The 20,463-nt window shown below is 41.4% G+C and overlaps 1 protein-coding gene across 1 annotated transcript in view; it reads left to right on the top strand.

The window, feature by feature from the left end:
* CMPK1 (cytidine/uridine monophosphate kinase 1) overlaps positions 1–19,913 on the top strand; it is a 42,269-nt gene extending 22,356 nt beyond the window's left edge. The window contains exons 5-6 of the mRNA XM_033916279.1: positions 9,182–9,278; positions 18,562–19,913. Of these exons, the coding sequence (XP_033772170.1) occupies positions 9,182–9,278; positions 18,562–18,609 (145 nt within the window). The 3' untranslated portion in view covers positions 18,610–19,913. The remainder of the gene's footprint in view (positions 1–9,181; positions 9,279–18,561) is intronic.
* The last annotated feature ends 550 nt before the right edge of the window (positions 19,914–20,463 follow it).

Below are 20,463 nucleotides of genomic sequence, written 5' to 3'. Positions count from 1 at the left end.
TTCCTCCCACCCTTTCATACAGTATGAAGACAATCAAGAGTGGCCCATTGGGAAGTGATGGGCTTCAATGCAGTTGCTGTGTGGCAGCCACTACTGTGGCTTTGTAAAAGAGGGGGTGGGGGGTATCTATATTTGGTTCTAGGGCTGCAGTTCATTTTAAGATGGTATGAAAAGCAGGGTGGAGAAAAATCAATGATTAAAAAAGTTAAAAATCGAATTTTTAAAATTTTATATTGGATTTTTTAAAAATTTAAAATGCTTTTTTGAGGAAAAATCTGTCTAAAGATAGTTTTCTATTTAAGATGCATTATAGTCCAATTGTTCATCAGGAAAAAAGGATTAGTTTTCTATTTAAGTAGCATGAGGCTGTGTATTCATGCAGTGTTTAAATTTTTTGTTGAATGAATTCCATTAATCTATTCATAATGTCACAAGCAATTTTTCTATCTAGAAGATGTCACAGATGTTTGCTTTTGAATTTCTCAAAACTGAATTTGTCTGCAGAGATGACATGCTTCTACTTCATAGCAAAAATGTTATAAAATATATAGCCTCGTCATTCCTGTTGTAAATCAACCCTTTACCTCTTAAGTGCTAAGTTTATATATCTGCAGAAGGAGCTAAATATGTGGAGAGAGGGGCAAACAATAAAAATGAAAGTGAAATCTTTTGAGCAGAATACTCCACAAGTCTTGGGATCTGTGTGTATATAACCTTAGTTTTATCATATTCTCTCCTTGGAGGAGAAAACCTATAACAGCAGGCCGTAAAAGAGACCCGGTTTGGGTAATGAAGTTCCTCTACCTAATGGGTAAGGGAGACGTGTACAAAATGCAAACACTGCAACAAAGAAATGCAAGGCCTGGTGGCCCGAATGAAACAACATAATGAGAAGTACTTTGATGAAGATAACAAAAGGAGCATGTTTGAACAGGCAGAATCTTCAAGTTGGTAAATATTTTGATTCATCATATTTCTTAAAGACTGGCTTAAGGAACTGTCATATTTGAGCAAAAATATATTTGTTATTACTGCATGTTAGTCATTTTAATACAGTTGCTATGAAGAAATAGAGTTGAAACAAGCAAATATTTCTTTTTTTGGGCAGTACCGAGTAGCAATGAATATGAGTGATACTAAATAAGCAGAAATGTTATCAATAATAACAGCATTGACTTTTTTTATGGGAATCTATCATCAGCCTAAAGGATTCTGGAAACTATCCATCTTCAAGATCACCTTACCTCCTATTCTACAGTTAGTATCTGAGAGGATAGTGGCTAGGCAGACTGGATGGACCATTTGGCCTTTATCTGCCATCAAGTTTCTTTGTCTCTACCTAAAAGAGAGAAAAATAAAATCTGACGATACAGGAACCACCATATATATAAGTATGTGAAAAACCAGTAGATTAGAAAAAGAGATAATTGATGAAAAAATTGCCTAGTTTTGTTTGTGACAAACTCTTCTTTCTGTCTGATTGAAATTCCACAATTCATTAATATGGTTCAGTCACTGAGACCAGGATACAGTCAGCAGGATAGATTTTGCACGGAAATTGCTGGATAAAAGTGTATGACAGAGAAATTGAGCAATGTGTTAGAGGGTAAAATTGTTAAGCTAAGTCTTAATGGGTGGAGTAATGTCCATAATGATCCTATATTATGTGCTTGTGTAACAATAGAAGAAGGAAATGTCTGTCTTGCAGAAATAATTGATATCTCAAGAAATGCACATATAGCAGAATTCGTAGAGGAAGTAGCAGCAAAAGCTATAATGTGAAAAAAAATTAAAATGTCTAGTACGCAGTATAGTCGCAGACAATGCTGTAAATGTATCCAAAATGAGAAGAAATTTTAGAAGAGCATGAAGAGAATACCAAGCTAATAGCATATGGTTGTAGCGCTCTTTTGCTGCACATCCTAGACAAAGACTTCAGTGTCCCAGAAATAAAGACTAATATAATTGAAATTGCTAAATACATCTGTAACAATCCATTTTGCAGCAACAACTCTGAAAAGAATGAGTGGAGCCAAGCTAATGCTCCCACAAGTTGTTAAATTGATCACTGTAGTGGAACTGGCCTATTCTGATGAAAATTTATGAGCAAAATTGAGAGAAAATAGATGACACTGTTAACGGCAAAAATCCTTAGCATTGGGCTTAAGATAAATGTTGTTTGAGAATCCTGAAACCCATTTCTGAAGCTTTAAACAAAATACAGAAAAATAGATGTTTTATTGCTGATGCTGTTGAAATTTGGAAGGAACAGAGTGAGCACTTAAAAATAGAATTGCACAATGACACTAATTACATGCATTTAGAAAATAAAAATGATTAGGACAAGCATCATCTCCAGCTCATTTTCTTGCATAATTGTAAATATCTGGTACTAGGGTCAAACCTTAAATGCTGAAGAGGAATTAGCTATGACATGGGTATCCAGGAATCATCCATATGTAATGCCAACTATAATAAACTTCAGAGCTAAGGGGGAACCATTCAAGAAATATGTGTTTGCCAATGATTTAAAGAAAGTCAAAGTGAACTGGTGGAGATCACTTATTAAGTACTTGGATTTAGAAGCGGTTGAAGTAATTATTTCACTTTTAGAAGCAGTAGCTTCTTCTGCTGGCATAGAAAGAATATTCTCTTCCTTTGGACATATTCATTTCAAATTGAGAAATCGCTTGAGACCTGATAAAGCAGGAAAGTTTACTTTTCTTTTCCAGATTATGAACAAACAAGATGATGAGTGAGCTGAAAAAAACAGTGTTTTAAGTTTATCATGTGGGGACCTGGCTGATGTTCTAAGTTGTTTGGGTTTTGTTTGGGGGTGTTTTTTTTCCAGATATTTTGCTTAACCACATCTGTCAACATGGATGTTTAAGCAGATACAAGAATACCTATGCTATAACGTTTGGTTAAATAAAACTATTTAAATTGTTGTGAAGGTAATGATTATTTTTCTTCTTTCAATAAAGTACAGCAGAAAAGTTGTCCAAATATGATTCCTATTAAACTGGAAATAGTTCACCTCACAATAATTTCATAATTATTTATGCATTTCTAATTGTATAACTAAATCAATTTTTTATACAACTGTAAAACTAATCTGAACAGTTATTTTTCAAAAAATGAAACTTTCATCTGGTTGTAAATATTAAAATTACACCAGCAAGATCGAGTCTTTCTGTGAAAAACCCAAATCCACCCTGAAAAAGTTTATTAAAGCTTACATGTCTAGATGTAGGTTGGGAGAAAAATATTTGACAAAATTTGGTCCCTTATGTCCAAATTCATAACCCTTATCTGAAGGTCATATTTAATTTTTTTTTCTTTTTTATTTAGTAAATTGAGTGAGTTATTCACTTCAATATCAATAGTTGAAATAAACATCAATCTGAAATGTTTTTTTTTTGTTTTTTTTTTTAATTTGTGTCCATATTCTGAGTAAGGTTTGCCCCTGTGCATGCTCCAATGCATACCGTATCTGTTAGGTGCCATTGACTAGTGCTTGAGTCTTAGCGACTTGATGAATTACAGATCTAAAAAGAAATCTGTTTTGTGCTAGTCTGGTAAGGTCCTTCAGCATCATCTTCATGGTTCTTTTCAACATGTCCATTCATCTGATTGTAGGTCGCATTCTTCGCCTGCTTCCTTTGATCTTCCCAAACATAGGGTTCCTTTTACTAAGGCGCGCTAACCAATTTAGCACATGCTAAAGATTAGCACGCACTAAACGCTATGGCACCCCTTAGAATATAATGGGCGCCTTAGCGCGCACTAATCTTTAATGCGTGCTAAATCGATTAGCGAGCCTATGTAAAAGGACCCCATAATGTCCTCCTCCAAAGATCTTTCTCTCCGTCATCATTTGGGCTTCAAGTGACGTAGCCGTTTTTGATCTCTTCTAGAATCGATTTGCTAGTTCTTCTGCAGTCTATGGCACGCATAAAATTATTCTCCAGCCCAAAGCTCAATTGAGTCAATCTTCTTTGTCTCTCTGTAGTGTCCAGCTTTCGCATCCATAATTGACCACTAAGGAAATGAGTGTGTGGACAAGTCTGATCTTCATTTGGAGTGTTATTTCCTTGCTTTTGAATACTTTGTCAAGAGCTTTCAATGAAGAGCGACTAAGTGCTATTCTGTGGAGTATTTCTTCCCTGCTTGTAGCTTTATTTTTTTTTTTTGAGAGAGTCCAGGAGACTGAAATCTCTTACAACTTCTATCACCTTCAAGCTCAAAGTCGTCTTCATTTTCCACGCATACCATATGTCCCACGTTAATGATGCAGAAAAGCTGAAGAATAATCAGCTCTGTCAGCAAGATTGCTGTTTCTCACACTAAGTTTGTCCTTTTTGCTCAAGGTGAATTACAGGTACATTCAAATACAGTAGGTTCTAGTACTTCCTTGTTCCCATACAGCTGGAATATTTTTTTTTCGGTACTGGTGGAAGCTATTGTGTGTCACCAGCTGGTTGTATGCCCCTGATGCAGCCTTGTTGAAAAAATGCAGCCATGTTGGACACTTATCTTCTGGGAGCATTAAAAAACATTTTTCTTCTTATGTATTTTGTTGTACTTTGGTTAAAAAAAATTCTATTACATTACATTAGGGATTTCTATTCCGCCATTACCTTGCGGTTCAAGGCGGATTTACAAAAGAGTTATAAAAGGTGGATTACAAAAAGATATCTGGTCATTTTCAGGGGAGATAAGAGAAGAGCCGGTTATTTCAGGGGGGTCGGGGTGTTAGTCAGAGGACAGAAGGAAACTTGTGGTGTTAAGTCTTTTTCAGGGATTTCTTGAAGAGTAGAGTCTTTATTTCCTTTCTGAATGTTTTGTAGTTTGGGGTTGTTATAGCAATGATAGAAAGTGTCTTCCTGGTACTTTGATCTATGCGAGAGCCTCTCTTGACTGAGGTCTTTCTCCATTTTAAAAAGTGTTATTTTTGTTTGGGTCATTGCATTGTTTTGGATGTGGGGTGTTTTTTTCCTTGTTCATTTTTTAGTAGATTTTTGTTGGGTTTTCCCCCATTCATTCTTGCTTTTGTTGATTTAATGGCTTCTAATTTTCATGACCCAGTCCTGTTGGCTTTGAGGGATTGTCTGAGAACTGCATGGTGCAGTGTTTGCTACATGTCTGCAGAGTAGTGTTGGCTATTCTGGCCAATAAGCTGACAATCCATATATGGTGCTATGGAATATTATCACCCATATGTGGAACTATTTATCCTGTTGTCCACAGAGAACATCAGTTACAGGTAAGAAGGTTTTTCTTATGGCCGCATATTTGTGCTAGAAAATGTCTGTATCTGATTCAGCTGGAAGATACCCTGCAATAGTACTTGTGCTGTAAAAACACCAATAAGTGCTTGATTTTTTTTTAATATCCTTAGCAGACAGAAAATAACATCTGCATGAATAATGTAAAACACCTGAAACAGAAGCCCTAATTAGAGCTATCATATACATTCTGTTTTTGTTAGAATTATTTTGCCTGTTTGATTTTAATACAGTGGAACCTCGGTTTGTGAGTGTTTTGCAAGACGAGCAAAACACTCAGCAAACTTTTGCCTCGCAAAACGAGCATGTTCCGATATGCGAGCACCTCCTCCCCACTCTAACCGGCATCGCACCCCCCGAACTACATCGCACCCCCATGCTGAAAGTGGCATCCGCCCGCCCTTCCTCTCAAACACGCTCCTTACCCCTTCTGCTGGTTGTGAGAGTGAAAGCAAGCTCCCGCCTCTTGCCTGGGCCGGGCCTTGAGCATCTCGAGAGAACGAGAACCAGAAGGCCTTGAGCATGCGCAGATGCTCAAGGCCCGGCCCAGGCAAGAGGCGGGAGCTTGCTTTCACTCTCACAACCAGCAGAAGGGGTAAGGAGCGTGTTTGAGAGGAAGGGCGGGCGGATGCCGCTTTCAGCACAGGGGTGCGATGCGGTTCTCGCGGGGGAGGGGGGGCCTTCGCAGGGGGGGTTGCGATGCCAGTTCGTGGGGTACGATGCCGGTTAGAGCAGGGGGGAGGGGGTAATGGAGCAGCGCCGGTAGCCTCGGGTGGGGGTGGGGGGGGGGTTGGTGGAACGAATCAAAGTGAGTTTCCATTCATTCCTATGGGGAAACTTGCTTTGATATACAAGTAACTTGGTTTACGAGCATGCTTCTGGAACAAATTATGCTCGTAAACCAAGGTTCCACTGTATATATATTTGTTGCATGTTCTTTTAGGCTTCCACAGCTGGCATCGTGATTGTTGCAGTTGTCCAGGGCTGATGTTTCAGCCAAAATTCAAATTCGTGACAAACAAATTTTCCTGCCTCAATCACCTCAAGCCCCAGTCAATCAGGTTTGAGGACCCACTATATATAAAGACAAACTGCAGGTGTCACAATACACCTTGAAGGAAGAAAGCAACTGCACAATAGCTGAAACATCATTTCTACCTACCCAGATGTAGCAAGACCCAGACAATTGCAATAATCATATTTGTTGCATGTTTGTGATATATATCATTTGATTCTTATTAAGAACATATGAGTTGCCATACTAGGATAGACCGAAGATCCATCAAGCTCAGTGGCCAACCCAGGTCACGAGCACATGGCAAAATCCCAAAAGAATAAACAGATTTTATGCTGCTTATCCTATGGAAAAGCAATGGATTTTCCCAAATCCTTCCTAATTATGGCTTATAGACTTTCTTTTTAGGAAGTTATCCAAACCTTTTTAAAACTCTTCTAAGCCAACTGCTTTCACCACGTTTCACTGGCAACGAATTTCAGAGTTTAATTACACGTTGTGTGTGTAAATATTTTCTCTGGTTTGTTTTCAATCTACTACTTAGCTTCATTGCATGCCCCCTAGTTGTAGTATTTTTGAAAAGAGTAAACGAGTGATTTATATCTACCCTTTCCACTTCACTCCGTATTTTATAAACCTCTATCATCTCCCCTTAGCTGTTTCTTCTCTATGCTGAAGAGCCCTGGCCACTTTAGCCTTTCTGCATGGGGAAGTCATTCCATCCCCTTTATCATTTTCATTGTCCTTCTCTCTACCTTTTCTAATTCCGCAATATCTTTTATTGAGATATGGCAACCAGAATTGCACACAGTATTTGAGGTGCAACCGCACCATGGAATGAAACAAAGGTATCCTGATCATTCCTAACAATCTATTTGCTTTCTTAGCTGCTGCAAACTGAGCTGTGGGATTCAGCTTACCCTCAGTGATGATGCCTAGATCCTTATCCTAGGCCAGGGGTGTCAAAGTCCCTCCTCGAGGGCCGCAATCCAGTTGAGTTTTCAGTATTTCCCCAATGAATATGCATGAGATCTATTAGCATACAATGAAAGCAGTGCATGCAAATAGATCTCATGCATATTCATTGGTGGAAATCCTAAAAATCTGACTGGATTGTGGCCCTCGAGGAAGGACTTTGACACCCCTGGCCTAGGCCTTGACTTAATATAAAGCACTATATCATGTAGCTATAGATCGGGTTCCTTTTTCCCACATGCATCACTTTGAATTTGCTCATATTAAACGTCATCTGCCATTTTGATTCCCAGTCTGGCAGAGTTCTTGCTATTCTGCAGTAAAATGCAGACTTAGCTTGCTCTTATGCTGGTTTTCTCATGCACAGCAGCCATTTTTACTGCAGCCGTAAAAAAAAGTTGTTGTATTTAAAAGCCTTTTGATAATGTTGGAATTAGCACATAGCCATAAAAAAATTACCATGGGCCACGTGGTATCCATTTGCTAACTGGTTAGCGCAGGAACACCCATTCTGCCCCAGACACACATCCTCCAAAATAAATATTTGGTAATATTGTAAAATGATGGTAGATAAAGACCTGAATAAGAACATCTCCCTATTTCTTTCCGATTCCGCAGATGGAACTTTCCAGTCCGCATCCGGCAAGTTGAAGTCACCCAACAGCAGCACCTCCTCTTTCTTTCTGAACTTTTAGATATCTGTAATCGAATCTTTATCATTTTGCTGCAATTGAGTCTGAGGTCTGTAGAATACACCCATGTAGATAGAAGTTTCATCATCTCTTTTCAGAGCGATCCATATCGCTTCTTTCTCTCCCCAGGTAATCCAAGCATTTCAGTTGCTTGGATATCGATCTTTACATAGAGAGCTATTCCTCCACTTTTTTAACCATCTCTGTCCTTCCTAAAAAGATTATATCCCGGTATGTTTGCATCCCATCCATGGGAGTCACTGAACCATGTTTCTGTAATAGCAACATATCCAAGTCTGCCTTTAACATCAGGGTTTGCAGATAATGGACTTTGTTGCTTAGACTGTGAGCATTTGTGGTCATTGTTTTCCAGCTATCTTTCAGTGGTAAACTTGTTTTTCGTATAGGTTTATGTTTAGTTTCACTTCCTGCTACATTGCTAAGAAGGGAGTTGCTAATATTGTTTATGTTGCTATCTGTATACCATTACATCTTGTTTTTTTTTGCGGGGGGGGGGGTGGCCTCCATAATTGTATTTCATACATATGCCACCTCACCTTCTAGTTTAAATACCTAGAAACATATTATTAAAATTTCTCAGCAAGGATTCTTTTTCCTGCTATAGTAAGATGTAACCCATCATTACAATATAGTCTCTTGCCTTTCCATGTATTTCCCCATCCACCTATGTACCTAAAACCTTCTTGATGACACCAGGCTTTGACTCACCTATTGAAGTCCTCTGTTTTTACTCTTTCCTCTCCCTTTCCATGTGCGGGCAGTTCTTCTGAAAAAGCTACAGTCTTTACAAAAGGTTTCACGCCCTCACCAAGTTCCTGGAAAGCTTTCTGCGCTGCAAGTATGGAGTTGTTGGCCAGGTCATTTGTTCCCAAATGGATAGAAATATCGGTGTTAGAATCCTTAGTTTCTTCCTTAATTATAGTCAGTATTTGCCTGGAACTCCTGGTAGCTGAGGATCCTGGAAGGCATTTCACTATTTTGGTCTCCTTGCCCTGTGTTCCAAGGTTAATATAAAGATGTGGCAGTTGCCCTTTTAAGCTGCTTTAGGCATGCGTTGGTACCCAGTGCAGCTTAATAAATGGACCCCTTTATGTCCGTGTGTGTTGCCTCTTCACGTCTTTAATTTTGTATTATACAGTTCTGCTTTTTGCACAACTGTCAAAGCTAATATCTTTGTTTCTCTCTTCTAGAATTCAGACCTATCAGCAGTCGACTAAGCCCATAATCGAACAATATCAGAAGATGAATAAAGTCAGACGTGTTGATGCATCTAGATCTGTTGATCAAGTAAGACCTTTCATCTTTTAAAGAGCAATAAAGCTTGTCAGCTACTGCTGTGTGGTTTGTTTTTTAAAATTCTTTCCAACCCACTGGCAGTTGGAAAAATCATGCAGAAAATGCTCAATAATGTCTGCCTCGCCTTTACCCAAATTGTACAGCAGCAAAAAATAGTACAGTTCCCTCTCCATATTCGCGGGGTTAGGGTCAGAGCCAGCCCGTGAATATTAAAAAACTGCAAATAATATTTGGGCCTGTTCTGCCCCTAATCCCTGCTTTCCTGGCTATTTTAAGCCCTGAAAGCCCCCCCTTAAGCCTTACCTGCTGGTCTAGCTGGTTTTCGGGGCAGGAGCAATCTTCCCACGCTCCTGCCCCATGCAAAACGTTCACAGGAAATGGCTGCTTTGAGCTCTCATAGTCTCTCGAGCCATTTCCTGTGAGCGATCTGCACAGGGCAGGAGCGTGGGAAGATCGCTCCTGCCCCAAAAACCCGCTAGACCACCAGGTAAGGCTTAAGGGGGGGCTTACAGGGCTTAAAATAGCCCCAAAAATTAAAATGACTTTTATGTTTTAAAACCGCAAATACAGAGGGGGAAGTGTCTTTCGTCCCGCCACACAACCACCTTTAACTGCCCTAACGACTTGGTTATTGTCCCACCCCTGTAATCTTACAAAAGCAATTTCTCTGCAATTGTACCACCAGTCCTCAAACTACCCCCCCCAATCTACTCTATCCCTAAACACAGCCCCTTAAAACTGCTCCACTACCCGAAAACTATTCCCTACAACTTCCCTATGATCCGAGAAATTGCTTCCACCCACAAAAATAGCCTCTCAGAACTGCTTTAAAATGTATACATATTGGTACATGTAGATGGGTTAGAGAGAATTCCTTTTTCTATACTTTTGGGGTCCTTTTACTAAGGCGCGCTAAAAATTAGCACATGCTAACGCGTGGGAACGTGTCCATTATATCCTATAGACGCGTTAGCACGCATTAGCGTGCATTAAATTGGCTACCACACCTTAGTAAAAGGACTACTTAGTTTGGTAAGTGGTGTATAAATTTTTTAAATAAATAAATAAATAAATATGCTCTGCATGCTTTCCCTGATGGTTTAGTTTTTTTTTTTTGGGGGGGGGGTATATTTCATTCTTCCAGCTTAATCAGAACCAGGGTTAGAATCTGACACCATGAGCTTTCGATGGCAACTGAATATAAATATTTCATCTTTTTTATATCCCCTCTCAAATTGCTTAGCCTAGTCATTGCAGTGATAATGGGAGGTGGTGTTATTTGGATGTTTTGGAGCCAGCCTGGAGGCAGATACATACCAGCGGCAGCCCCACAAGAAGTATGTCCATCCCCACAGTAGCCGCACCCTATGGGAGAACTCTGTGGGATTCCCATTGGCTTTATTCCCATGCAGCTCTCCAGTAAATAATTCCAACTGAGTGTCGCTAAATTTGCATGGGATGAGTCGCTGGTAAATGATTGGCACATGCGCAGAATACACCCGCAAAAAAAAAAAAAAAAAGACCCCCAAATCAAAGATCAGCAGGAGGGATGCCTACTCTCTCCCGCTGCTGGTGTAAAACAACCTCCCCCCACACCATACCCTCTCTTTACCTGAAGCACAGCTAGTCAACAGGAGGCAGCCTTAAAATAGGCTGCTCATGGCCAGCCCTGGCAGGGCCTTTCCTTTGATGCATCAGAAGAAAGGCCTTGCCGGGGCTGGCTGTGAGCAGCCTGTTTTGAGGCTGCCTCTTGTTGACCAGCAGTGCTTCAGGTAAGGGAAGGAGGGCGTGAGGGGGTTCACAACTCAAGACCACTGCCTGCTTCTGCTGTTTCAGAGCTTGCGGGAGGGGGGGGGGGGGAGGATTTGCAGCTCAGGATACTGCCACGTTCATGCTTCAGGTCGGGAGGGAGGTGAGGTTCGCAGTTCAGTACTGCTGTGCTTCTAGTTTTTGGAGCTGGAGGGAAAGAGGAGGGTTTGCAGCTCAGGACCGCTGCCACTGGTGCTTCGGGGACACTTTTTCATTGGCGATTTTTTTTATTTGTTAGTTGGATGAGGGCTGGATTAAAGGGTAGGCATGTGCCTTGGGCCCAAAAACATCAGGGGGGTCCACCGGCGTTGGGGGAAGGCAAACAGGGCAGCTGCTCTGGGCCCCACTGTCCGGAAATCTTTTCCCCTTCCCGGGCCAGCGTTAGGGCGGAACAAACAGCGCTGCTGCCCTGGGCTCCACAACTACAGGGGACCCCCCACTGCGTGGTGAAGTGATGTAAGCTTCCCTCCCTTTGACTCCCTCTCTCCCGCCGCCTGTAAGCAAATTGAATCCATGCTGCAAGGCTCTGCGTACTGGCTTCCCTTCTCCCTCCCCCTCATGATGTAACTTCTGTTTCAGAGGAGAAGGGAAGTTGGCACGCACAGTGAATTCACAACATGAATTCAATTCACTTACAGCTGTGACAGTGGCGGGAGAGAGGGCAGTGAGGTAGTCAAAGGGAGGAAAGCTTACATCACCTCACCAGGCAGTTGGGGGGGTCCAGGAGGAAGAAAAGAATTTGTGAGGGGAAGAGAGATGGGACCAAAAGGGCTCCTTACCATGGGCAGCTCGCCGAGCGCTCCTCGAGCTTCAGGGCTGGCAGGTGGACATGTTAGGAGCAGCCCATTTGCTCCCCTAGCGACAGCTTCTGATAGTAGCAATATTCACAATTCACTGCTCTGTTGGCATTGGGCCTTCCTCTCTGCCGGGTCCTTCCTTTGCGGAAACAGGAAGCAAGTGGGATCTGGCAGTGAAGAAAGCCTGAAGCCAGCAAGAGCAGTGAGTTGTGAAGGCTGTGCTACCGACGAGTATGTGAAGGAGAGGGGAAGAGAAATGCTGCTGTACTCAATTAGGGAGAGAGAGGGAAGGAGGAAGGAGGAAGACCAGGGAACATAAGAACATAAGCAGTGCCTCTGCCGGTCAGACCATAGGTCCATCCTGCCCAGCAGTCCGCTCCCGCGGCGGCCCAAACAGGTCACGACCTGTCTGAATCACTAGAAGGGGCTGCCTTGCCACCTTGGTATCTCGTTTAAGTCCTGCCTTCCTATCGAAGTCCTAGCCCTCCAGTTTTGCACATGCACGACCTGGTTGGTTTATACTCATTACCTGGTTAACATTCTATACTTGTGTTACATCCCAGCTCCTCCCTCAGTATCCCACGATCCCTTTATCCGTCAGGAATCTGTCCAATCCCTGTTTGAATCCTTGGACCGTACTCTTTTTGATCACTTCCTCTGGTAGTGCATTCCAAGTGTTCACGACCCTCTGGGTGAAAAAAAACTTCCTTGCATTTGTTTTGAACCTATCTCCCTTCAGTTTCTCAGAATGCCCCCTTGTATTTGCTGTCCCCTTTAGTCTGAAGAATCTGTCCCTATTCACCCTCTCCATGCCCCTCATGATCTTGAAGGTCTCTATCATATCTCCCCTGAGCCTCCTTTTCTCCAGAGAGAAGAGCCCCAGCCTTTCCAGCCTCTCGGCGTATGAGCAGTGTTCCAGCCCTCTTACCATTCTCGTTGCTCTCCTTTGGACTCTCTCAAGGAGAGCAACGAGAATGGTAAGAGGGCTGGAACACTGCTCATACGCCGAGAGGCTGGAAAGGCTGGGGCTCTTCTCTCTGGAGAAAAGGAGGCTCAGGGGAGATATGATAGAGACCTTCAAGATCATGAGGGGCATGGAGAGGGTGAATAGGGACAGATTCTTCAGACTAAAGGGGACAGCAAATACAAGGGGGCATTCTGAGAAACTGAAGGGAGATAGGTTCAAAACCTGAAGGGAGAAGAGGGTAGAGAGAGATGCCAAGACTATGGGAGAGATTGAAAGGAAAGAAGGAAAGGAAATACCAGACCATGGAGGGGGAGGGATAGATGCCAGACCAGAGGAAAGGAAAAAGGGCAGTAGAGAAAGGAAGGAGAGGAGAAGCCAGATAATGGAGGGAGAGATGGAAGAGAAAGAGAGCAGAGAGCCAGCGCATGGGGGGAGGGAAGGGAAACTAAGGAGACAGATGCCAGATCAGAGGGAAAGGAAAGGAGATGCTAGAACATGGAGGGAAAGGGAGAGCCTCAAGAGAGAGATGCTAGGGCATGGGGGGGGGGAGGAAAGGAAAGGAGGTAGAGATGCCAGACTATGGGAAGGAAAGGAGAAGAGTATAGGGGAGGGAGTTGAGGCAGAAAAGGGAGGGGGGTGAAGCTGAGATGAATCATGTATAAAGGAGAGAAGGGGCACAGGATAGACATTTTATTGAAGGGAAATAGAATTAGGAAAGATGCCATATGGAAGAGAGAGAGAGTGGACACTGGGTGGAAGTAAGAGAATGATGAATTATGTATGCTTGTTTCATTTCATTTTATGCTTGTTACTATGGAAACTGTATAGATAATATATGGTATATAAATTTTTAAATAAATAAAGCAGAAACCAAACAAAAGGTAGAAGAAAATTCCTTTTTTTTTCCTTTATTTTTGCTTTAGGTTAAAGTATTATTGTAGCTGTGTTGATAATCGTTTATTAATAGAAAATGGAAATAAGGTGATCCTGTTTATTGGACTAATTTTAATACATTCTTTACTAATTCAGAGACCATAACTCCTTTCCTCAGGTCAGGACAGGGATCCTGTAACAGCAGTATAGTTTACTGACCTGAAGAAAGAGGTTTTAACCTCTGAAAGCTAATTGAGAGATGTATTAGTCCAATAAAATGACAGGCACTAAATTTTCTTCTCGCCATGCCCCATGCCTCATACCCATATGCAAAATTAAATTGGTGGGCTTCCCAAAGCTCTGCCAGCTGAAGATCCTGTCCTCTAAGAAGGAAAGGGAGATTTGTCCAGAGATGTTTGGAGGTTGCATAGAAGAAAAACTGTGCATTGGTATGGTAATCTTTGTTGTTGTTTTGAATTTTAAAATGGTTAAAAAAAATGGGGGCAGGGCAGGAGGCGGGGTGGAGTGGAGTGGGGCAGGGGGTCCAGTGGATTTGTGTGCCTAGGGGCCCTCGACAAATTAATCCTGCCCTGGTGAGAGGGCCAGTTAACTGAGATTCTACTGTAGTGTGTTAAAACACCACGGTCAAAGTGGGAGCAATTTCTGATTTGAACAACTTATACCCAGGAGCCTTCCTGGATCACCTGTTCTACTTCCTCCTTATCCCCAACAGCCAACTGAGGTAAATCTAAACTGGCAAGAGAGACGCCACTGTCCAAAATAGGAACTGTTGGAGTAGCATCAAGACTAGAGCAGAAAGATGATAGAATGGAGTTTATGCCACTATCACTATGGGCTCCTTTGACAAAGCTACGCTAGTGTTTTTAGCGTATGCACCAGATTAGCGCGCGCTAGCCGAAAAACTACCACCTGCTGAAAAGGAGGCGGTAGCGGCTAGCGCGTGTGTCATTTTAGCGCGCACTATTCCGCGCATTAAGGCCCTAACGCACCTTTGTTTTTTTTTTGGTTTTTTTTTTTAATCTTTATTCATTTTCAGAAATTACAAGTGTACAATAATCACTCAGAAATATATTAATTAATCACTTGACAATCTTATTTGTAATCCTCCAAATATATAAATATAAAACAATCCCATTCCTCCCACCCATATATTAATAATTAACAATTATCAATTATTGTCATTCATATTCCCACCCCCCTTTTATCTTAACCAATACTGAGGTGTTTAAGATGTCTGATCATTAGAATAAATAATCAATGGCCCCCAAATTTTTTCAACTTATTATAATTACCTTGTTGCATAGCAAGCACCCTTTCCATTTTATAAATATGGCATACTGAATTCCACCAGAAAGTATAATTTAGTTTAGTATAATCTTTCCAATTTCCTGTAATCTGCTGAATGGCAACCCCTGTTAATATTAATAGAAGTTTATTATTATTCGCTGAAATTTGGCTTTTAAATCTCATTGATGTACCAAATGGTACAGTATCATATGAAAGGCCAACATGATTTTCTAACAATGAATTAATTTGAGGCCAAATTAACTTCCAAAAGGCATTTATATAGGGACAGAAAAATATCAAATGATCTAATGTCCCAGCTTCTAAACCACAATGCCAACATCTATTGGACCTTGAACTATCCAACTTCTGTAAACGAACTGGGGTCCATAAAGTTCTGTGCAACAAAAAAAACCAAGTCTGTCTCATAGATGCTGCCCTTGTAGTTTTTATTCTCCAAGACCAAAAACGCACCTTTGTAAAAGGAGCCCTATGTGTTAAACTTGGAGTGATTCCTCATGGTTGCTGTCCTACTAGGACCATACTACTTCTCACTAATTGGGCCAATAAGCTGCCGTTCTCATTGGCAAACTTATACAACCAGTACTTATAATAATTAATGGATTTACTGTATTTTGCTGGATCAATTCATTCAAGGCTTACTGAGATTGAAAGTTGTATTTTAAGAGTCAAAGTATGATGCTTCCCATACATTTATCTTAGTTTGGTCACTTGTTCTCATAAACTGTCTGATTTTTTTTTTTTTTTCTGAAAAGTAGAATAAGCAATTATTTCCCCTTGAAGGACTTCAGAAATAAAATATGATCTTTCCAATATTTCCAGTTATTCATCTTATAATTATTCTATTTAGAGAGTTAAAAAGGGAGGGGTAATATGATAGAAGTCTATAAAATAAGAGTGGAGTGGAAAAGGTGGATGTGAATCACTTGTTCACTCTTTCCAAAAAATTAGGACTATGGGACATGTGATGAAGCTACTAAGTAGTATTAAAACAAACCGGAGAAAATATTTCATTACACAATGTGTAATTAAACTCTGGAATTCATTGTCTGAGAACATGGTGAAATCAGTTAGTGGGGTTTAAAAAAAGGTTTGGATAATTTCCTAAAAGAGAAGTCCTTAGGCTATTATTGAGATGGCTTGGGGAAATCCACTGTTTACTCCTAGGATAAGCAGCATAGAATCTGTTTTACTACTTGGGATCTAGCTAGATACTTGGGACCTGGGTTGGCCACTGCTAGAAACAGGATACTGGGCTTGTTGGCCCTTCGCTCTGTCCTAGTACAGCAATTCTTATGTTCTTATATGAGCCAAGTATAGGACAATCAAGCCATTGTGACATCACTGATGAGGTTGGCTCTTAGGCATTGGTGGATTGAGGCATTATGACATCACAATCTCAGCTCTGGAATGTTGCTACTATTTGAGTTTCTGCCAGGTACTTGGGACCTGGGTTGGCCACTGTTGGAAACAGGATACTGGGCTGGATGGACCTTCAGTCTGTCCCAGTATGGAAATTCTTATGTTCTTATGTGAGGCAAGTATAGGACAATCAAGCCATTGTGACATCACTGCTGAGGTTGGCTCTTAGGCTATTGGTGGAATGAGGCATTATGACATCACAGTCTCAGCTCTGGAATGTTGCTACTCTCTGGGTTTCTGGCAGGTACTTGGGACCTGGGTTGGCCACTGTTGGAAATAGGATACTGGGCTGGATGGACCTTCAGTCTGTCCCAGTATGGAAATTCTTATGTTCTTATGAAATTACTGTAATCTAGTGAGGTGCATGAACCAATTTAATGACATGCCGTATGGATGTGGATACCCAGGCATGATTAGAAATCTCCAGCAGGGCCGATAAGTGTAGAAACAACCTCCTGAAATGATCAATCCTGGACAAGGTAGAGTGATTGAGACAGATGTGTAAAGGGTGTAAAGGGCATCACACTTCCACCAAGTCCAAGGATGAACACAAACATGGGAACCTCTCTACTAGAAATGATGACAGCAACTTCATTAAAATCCCCTCTTAAATGATGCAAATATCCCCAAAACGGTGCAAGTGTTTCAACAGTAAGGTGTAAAACAGCTTTGAGAATACATTGGGGGCCTACCAAATTTAAGATTGTAACTTTTAATTTTTTCCCTCCTGCTTCATGTCTGTATGTTATGTAATTATATTGTTAAAATGTTAGTTTCTTTGTATTGTTCTCTACTTGGATTTTGTACATCGCCTAGCAATTTTAATAGGCGATTCATCAAATGAATAAATAAACTTGAAACTATAGATATTACAAATACCATCAGCTTACCCTCTAAAGTTAGAGGCCATCTCAAACTTCCCTATAGGATCTGTAATCACCCTATGTATGAGGGCCGCTGGCAGTATCAGCCTTCTAAACACGCTGCCTTCGGTGGTTCCAGAATCTTTCCTTCTGCTTCAGTTTTCTGTCCCTGCAGAGGCAGGACATTGCAGCAGAGGGAAAGCTTCTGGGCCATAAATACAGGATGGTACTCGGAGGCCCCCTCCCCCCCCCGGAAAGAGACTTGGGAATACTTGTAGACAAGTCAATGAGGCCGTCCGCGCAATGTGCGGCGGCGGTGAAAAGGGCAAACAGAATGCTAGGAATGATTACGAAGGTGGATCATAAACAGATTGGAGAAGGTTATCATGCAGCTGTAACGGGCCATGTGTGCCCCCACCTGGAATACTGTGCCCAACACTGGTCGCTGTACATGAAAAAGGACATAGTACTACTCGAAAGGGTCCAGAGAAGAGCGACAAAAATGGTTAAGGAGCTGGAGGAGTTGCCGTACAGTGAGAAGCTAAAGAAACTGGGCCTCTTCTCCCTTGAAAAGAGGAGACTGAGAAGGGGGGACATGATCAAAACATTGCAGAAGATGAAGGGAAAAGACTTAGTAGAGAGAGATTGTTCACCCTCTCCAAGATGGAGAGAATGAGAGGGCACTCTCTAAAGTTAAAAGAGGATAGATTCCATACAAATGTAAGGAAGTTCTTCACCCAGAGAGTGGTAGAAATCTGGAACGCTATTCCAGAGGCTGTTATAGGAGATGCACCCTCCAGGGATTCAAGACAAGGTTAGACAAGTTCCTGCTGAACCAGAACGTACGTAGGTAAGGCTAGACTCAAATAGGGCACTGGTCTTTGATCTAAGGGCCGCCGCGTGAGCGGACTGCTGGGCACGATGGACCACTGGTCTGACCCAGCAGCGCCAATTCTTATGTTGTGTTTTGTTAATGCTGCCTGCAGCCCAAAGATTGCAGGGTGCTGTGTGGGGAAGGGATGGAGGTTTACCACTGGGGGGGGGAGGGAAGTGCAAAGAAGCAGCCCGTTATGCTTTGCATCCAGGGTAGACCGCCCTCACTGCCCTGCCCTTGGTACACCACTATAACTCATCGAGCTGATATTCTGATTAACAAATTTTAAAACAGGGAATTTAGTTTACAGTAGCATTACCTTTATTTTTTTTTTTTATTTCAGGTTTTCGAAGCTGTACAGAAAATCTTTGACAAGGACGCCTCATTCTGACCTTGGAAATGACCTTGGAGCCATGCTTGAATCTTGCTTTCACAACTGCTACCTTCACTTTTCTTTTTTCATTGCAATCTGTGTACCTAAAACAAAGACAGAAATTCTGAAACAGTAGCAAATTAGCCGATTCTTTTTTTCTTTTTTTTTTTTGCCTGTTTGTATCTAACAAAAGGACTGTTAAAGAAGCGTATGTGGGGCTTTCTGCTAGTGCTCAACTAAAAAGAAAAACCAGATTATTCATCCCTATTCTTTAATTTATGAGCTTCTTGAAAAAGAAACAATTCCAACTGAGGGATTGGAAGAGCAAACTGAAGCAACTTAGCTGGCTTTTTAACCTTGGTCCTTAAAGACACCAAGGCAACGTCTCCGATGTACTGTGAAAAGTGCATTACGCAGCTGAGATGACAAGCTTGTTCAGTAAACTATCCTTCAAAAAGGGCAAGTCCCTGTATTTATCTGTCCTACATTTCTATTGCTTTCTGATCTGAGAACAAGTCAGGTGTCTGCGCAGGGCTCTTTTGATTCGATTTGGTGTTTGACACTGTATTTGATTAACTTAGTATCAACATGAATATTAGTTCTGTTGTACCCCCAACTTGCTGGCTCTGAGCGAACCATGACATTTTAGTGGTCCTTCTCTGGACTGGTCGTCTGCCTGTTGACACTTCTTTTTAAGCATAGATTTGATCGCTTGTGAGATACAAATGAGGCCTTTTTGGTACCAAATGAAAAGAATCCGCTAACACATGCTGCTGCTTTGGTGGGAATGACTCCCCCACCCCCTCACCTAATAAGAACTTCCATTTTTTTTGTGTGTGTGTGTGTGGACGAGTCAAACTGAATTGGTGCTTCTAATGAATCTGATGGCTCACAAGCCAAAGACAGAATTAAAAATTCTTGCTGTCCATGTAAGCTGTTGTACCTTTTATAGGTTGCAGCTCATATACATTATTGCCAAGAACGGGTTTTAAGATTAGTAGCTTAACAAAGGCCAGAAATCCTCCCCCTCTCTCTGCTTCTCCTGAAACTTCTGTCTTTAAGTTTTTGAACCTCTCAGTGTATAGAGAGGTAGGGACCAAGCCTCGGGAGTATTTCACTAAACTTCCTTTTTGCTATGTATAAACCTCTAAGTAGATAGAATTATGAAATGAGAAAACGGAGAAGTAATTTTATATGGGGAGCTGAATGGGTAATCGGAAAACAGGAAGCAGAGGTCTCACTTGTTAAGTGAAGATTCCTGCATCCAAGAATTTTAATTATGTTAAAATTAGTTGTAGATCCTCCCCCCTCAATTCCCTGGGGAAAAAAACCCCACTTTGAGATGTCAAATGTTGCAAAGAACACACAGAGGGTAATGTTTAAATTGTTTACCTCAATGAAACTCTGCAAGTATAAGTAGTTTACACCTAATTTTCAAAGGGAGAATGCTAACATCTCTAAGCAAATTACCATGGTTACATAGTGGCTACAGACACTTGCACCGTCTCTTATAGCAGGTGAAATTTCTATGGAAAATAATGCATGTTAATTAAAAAGTACAATGCTTCCCTTTTGAGCAACTAAAAACACACATATATGCGAGGGCACAAGTGGATCGTTTTTTTTTTAACTGCATCAAGATTTACAAAGACTAGGGGACACTTGATGAAGTTTTAAAACCAATAGGAGGAAATATTTTTTCACGCAGAGAATAGTTTTAAGCTCTGGAATGCGTTGCCAAAGCATGTGGTAAGAGCGGTTAATGTAGCTGGTTTTAAAAAAAGGTTTGGACCAGTTGCTGGAGGAAAAGTCCTTGGTCTGCTGTTGAGACAGACATGGGAGAATCCACTGCTTGCCCTGGATCGGTGGCAT

This window comes from Geotrypetes seraphini, chromosome 12 (genome assembly GCF_902459505.1).
Source record: "Geotrypetes seraphini chromosome 12, aGeoSer1.1, whole genome shotgun sequence".
Lineage (NCBI taxonomy): Eukaryota > Metazoa > Chordata > Amphibia > Gymnophiona > Dermophiidae > Geotrypetes > Geotrypetes seraphini.
This window is presented reverse-complemented; position numbering and strand designations above follow the sequence as displayed.